At 55.5% G+C, this 4,506-nt stretch overlaps 1 protein-coding gene across 1 annotated transcript; it reads right to left on the bottom strand.

Moving 5' to 3' along the window:
• Positions 1 to 224: 224 nt before the first annotated feature.
• LOC119309857 lies at positions 225 to 2,572 on the bottom strand. Its single transcript, XM_037585760.1, has one exon. The coding sequence runs from the start codon at positions 2,570 to 2,572 to the stop codon at positions 455 to 457; it is 2,118 nt and encodes a 705-aa protein (XP_037441657.1). The 3' UTR covers positions 225 to 454.
• Between the last annotated feature and the right edge of the window lie 1,934 nt (positions 2,573 to 4,506).

Genomic DNA, 4,506 nt, shown 5'->3' with positions numbered 1-4,506 from the left:
CACTATCCAAATGAACTGGCAAATTAACAGCAGCAAGCTGCCATGGCATGCAGGAACAAAGAAGCATGTCGTTGGATCAACAATACAACTACCTACAGTATATGTCAGTGGACGATGTTACAGTATCAAGTCCAATCACCACACCACAGAGAGAGAGAGAGAAAAGGTTACAAGAATGATTTTGGTTTGGATTCAGAAAATCAAACACCACGAACAGTACACTGTCCGGAATTCAGAAGTTCATTCATGCACTCCAAATTAAGGACGATTCATCACTAAACTGGATAAAGCTAAACCATGACAATCATCCTACTAGCTCAACCATCATGTTCAATGACGAAAACCTATTGCATTAGAAGGCATGGGGTTTCGGTTCGAATTCTGAGAATCAACACTAGCTGCCAATTCTGAAAAGAACTGATCAAACTAAGCTGATAGACAACTGACAATCGATCTAATCGAACACCTCCAGCTTCTGGTACTCCTCGCCGGCGATGGCCTCCATCATGACGGCCTCGGGGTTCACCACGCCGTCGTTCTTCAGGAAGATCTTGAGGAGGTTCTTGGAGAAGCCGCTCACCATGGCCACCCCAGGCTGGGTCGAGGTCACTGGCGTCGACTTCGAGTCACGCAGGTTCCAGAAGATGATCTGGGGCACCGCGTCGCCGTACCCGGCAGCCCTGAACTTCTTGCAGATCACCTCGTAGTCCGTGTCCCACGAACTGCTGCGAGCATAGTACCCGCCGGTCGCCGACGCCTCGTCGAACTCCATGTCACTGTACACGAAAATGGTCCTGATCATCTTCTCCGGCGCCAGCCGGGCCTCCACCGCAGTGCGGAGGATCTGGTCGAACACCGCCTGGAAGTTGGTGTTCATGTCCCACTGCATAGTCTCCACGAAACTCATCTTCTCCCGAAGGGTCTTGCCCTTGATCAGGTGGATCTCGGGCCTCTGGCTGAAGGTGATCACCTTGCCTGCCCAGGGCTCCTCGCTGAGCTCCGACGTGAGCACGCCCAGCGCGATGCACACATGCATAGGGGTGCCGTCCATGCTGCCGGAGACATCGCAGACGGAGATGCAGTTGCGCAGCGCCCCCTTGGAGCGCAGGTCGTCTACCATGCGGCGCCACTGCAGCTCCGACACGTCGTCCTCCACGCCACTTAAGGCGGAGGCGGCGATCTCGTGCGGCAGGAGCGCGCCCGCCGAGATCTTGGCCTTGCCGGCCTCCACGTCCTCCAGGTACTTGTCGAAGCGCTCCTCATCGTGCTTCTTGAAGAGGAACTTGTAGCGCCGCATGGCCACCGAGGCCACGCGGGTGTAGGGAAGCTCCGACCACCGCTGTGCGCTCATGTACACCTCCGGGAGCTCCAGCACCTTGCGCAGTGGCACGAGCACCTCGCGGCGGAGGCGGTGGAGGGCGCGGTACGTGTAGTGCTCGTCCGTGAGCTGGGCGTACTCTGGGTCGGAGTCGCGCGGGAAGAGGCGGTGGGCGATGGCCTCGCAGAGCAGCGTGGTGCGGTCGAAGGACGAGCCGGGCGTGGGGCACCACTTGGCGGCGAGCCCGATCTTCCTCTTCTTGCCGCCGGTGGCCAGCTGCTCGAGGTCCGAGGCGAGGAGGGCGGCGAAGAAGTCCGCGACGGCCTCGAACAGGAAGCGGTACGCGCGGTCGCCGTAGTACGTCTCCAGCGACTGCACGGCGAGCTTGGCCACCTTCCGGACCTTCTTGGACATCCGCCGGGGCTTCTTCTTCTTCTGGTCCACCTCCATCTCCTCGGGCTTCTGCTCGGCCGGCTCCTGGACCGCGACAGACACAGGGACGGTCTCCACCTCCATGGGCTTCCTGCCGGACTTGGAGAGGGCGGCGGAGAGGAAGTCGCCGAAGGTGGCCTTGGGAGGCACAGGGGCCAGCTCGCGGGCGCGCTTGCGGCCGGCCAGGCTAGCCCGCAAGGCCTCCCGCTGCTTGGCGAAGTTCTTCTCCTTCCTCCTCACCTTCTCGGCCGCGGCGCCCTCCCTGGCGACCTTGCGCACGTCGGGGCCGTGGATGAGGCGGAAGAGCAGCTCGGGGAAGTCCTTGAGGTACCCGAACTCGGCGAGCGCGGCGACGTTGCAGGCGAGCGTGCGCGGGTGGTTGTCGTGCAGCCAGAGCGCGGCCGCGTAGAAGCCCTCCTTGTCCGACTTGCCGGTGCCGCGGACGCCGCGGAGGTTGCAGGCGAGCTTGAGCGCCGTGAGCGCGTCGTGCGCCCACGCGGCGGCGAGCAGCTGGCGCACGCGCTCGGGCGGCGTGTCGGGCACCACCTGGAAGAAGAGGTCGAGGCAGGGGTTGCCCGAGTTGGCGTACGTGGCGGAGCAGTTCTCCGTGAGCGCCCTCCGCGGCCTGAGCGCGGCCTTGGCCTCCGCGGCGGACGGCGCGTTGAAGGACGCGTCGAGGAGGTCGAGGAAGGGGTGCGACGCGGCCGCGGCGGCGTCGGCGTCGGCGTCGGCGGCGGAGGCGGGCGACGGGCGGGCGGTGCGGATGACGGGAGGGCCGAGGAGGCGGCGCGGCGGCGCGGCGGGCTCCGCCTGCGTCGCCATGGCGGTTAGTGCGCTAGGGTTTTGGGGGGTCGAGGGAGCGGGCTAAGCTGGGGAGAAGAATGGAGATCTGATTGATTTGATCTGGAAGAGAGAGGCGTCGGTTATATGGATTGGGAGAGGAAGGAGGAACCGACTTCGCTGGTCGACGGCAGATCCGGTTGATCGGCGTCGCGTGGGGCCCTCCCTCGTGCTTCGAACCGACATGGTAGCAGCCATTATGCGTGGTTTAATTTTGCTTAATTTCTTCTTTGAAATTAAAGTTTGGGTACTTGAAAATGGACATCGGATTTTTAGACACGGCAAATCAAACATTTTTTAAGGCAAACTATGTTGTCGTGAGGAACAGTTTTCTTTAGCAATCATGGCAATTCCTGGCAAAAAAATTGAACGCGATAAGGATTTGCCTTGTGCTGCTAAAGAAAATTCACATCCTCGTGGCAATATAATTTGCCATCTCGAGAGTTCAATCTGCCATGTCTAAGAATCTCACGTCAAATTTATAGCAAAATCTTGTTTTTAACACACTACATCAATGACGCTCACATACACTCACCTCTATATTGTACACATGCAAACCATACCCCTATGAGCACCTTCGAGAGACTGAACGAACACAACATCTCAAGATTGATGAAGTCATCACACGCATCGTAGTTGGCAGAAATGGCTCCTTTCATTGAACGAACATCGCTGGAAAGCCAGAAAATAAAATGCAAGCACCAATGCCTAAGTCTAGGATTTGTACCCTGGTGGGCTGGTTCCACCACAAAGTTAGAGTACCTAGTTAGAACTAATTAAACCTAAATTCCTCCCCACTCCCAAGTCCCCCATTGCATTTTAGGGTGCCCCGTCTTCCCCTAATAAACTTGCCCATGTCGGCATGTCCATTATCATCTAGATAATAATAGTCATTAGGCAACCGACCTGGGACCAGTATGGTCACCCCCGGAACCGTTCCGTTCGGGTTGTTTCTGCCATTCGATAGCCATCTCCTACCTCCCATTTTCACCCTCGCGCAACGACACACAACACTGTTGGCTTGTAGCCGTGTGCCCTCTCCTCGTCGTGGCGTAGCCTTGCCTCCACTCGCCCCCACTGACTCCCGGATGTAGTCATGTAGCGCCCGGGACTGGCACTACGCATATCTAGCCAGCTCCACTAGCTTCCGCATAGTATCGATCCAATACCACTAAAGCTTCACACGATGAACATGATGAAATGTACCCGCCATGTGGAAGAGTTGATATCGCAACACAGATTACAAAAAATTCCGCATACAACAAGAATAATGCATATACAATATCTCATACAACGAGGGTCTTATGACCAAAATCTAACTCATACAACGGAAGTGAATAAACCTTGTATATGTAAGAATGCAAATTGCCTTAAGAAGGCTTAGAATAAAGCAAAAATGGCATCCATAACCCTGCCCAAGCTGTTGTTTGAAGGGCAACCAAGCAAACATTGTCCATCACCATAATTGTAAGTTGCATCTGTACCTGTTGTTGTCGCGTGGGCCCCATAAAACATCAACATATGGTTAGTGCGCTCATTCTCGAAACGTTACTTCAAGATCTCACTTTCTTAACAGCCTAAGTGGAACTAGACACCATGCACTCAACATGACCTTTCACTTTGGACCTTCCTAACTTACTATTATCACATTCAATACCATATATCTCAACAGTAAGTGGAGTGAAACAGAGCCATGCGAATGTCCCCTGCCCCCCCCCCCCTTCCCCACAAAAAAAACTGCAAGGCATAAGGAGGTAACCAGACAATGGTTGCAACCTAAACATGCATACTACAACAAGCGGGCTAGAGAGCATCATGCAAAGCAACATGGTATGCTAGGTAATAACAGGATATCTGGCCATATGTGGAGTTCAACAGGCTTTGCAAGCTAGGTATGCAATCCCGATGAATATTTG

The sequence above is a fragment of the Triticum dicoccoides genome, chromosome 5B (assembly GCF_002162155.2).
Source record: "Triticum dicoccoides isolate Atlit2015 ecotype Zavitan chromosome 5B, WEW_v2.0, whole genome shotgun sequence".
Classification (NCBI taxonomy): domain Eukaryota; kingdom Viridiplantae; phylum Streptophyta; class Magnoliopsida; order Poales; family Poaceae; genus Triticum; species Triticum dicoccoides.
Note: the sequence above shows the minus strand (reverse complement) of the source record. Positions and strands in the feature narration are given on the sequence as shown.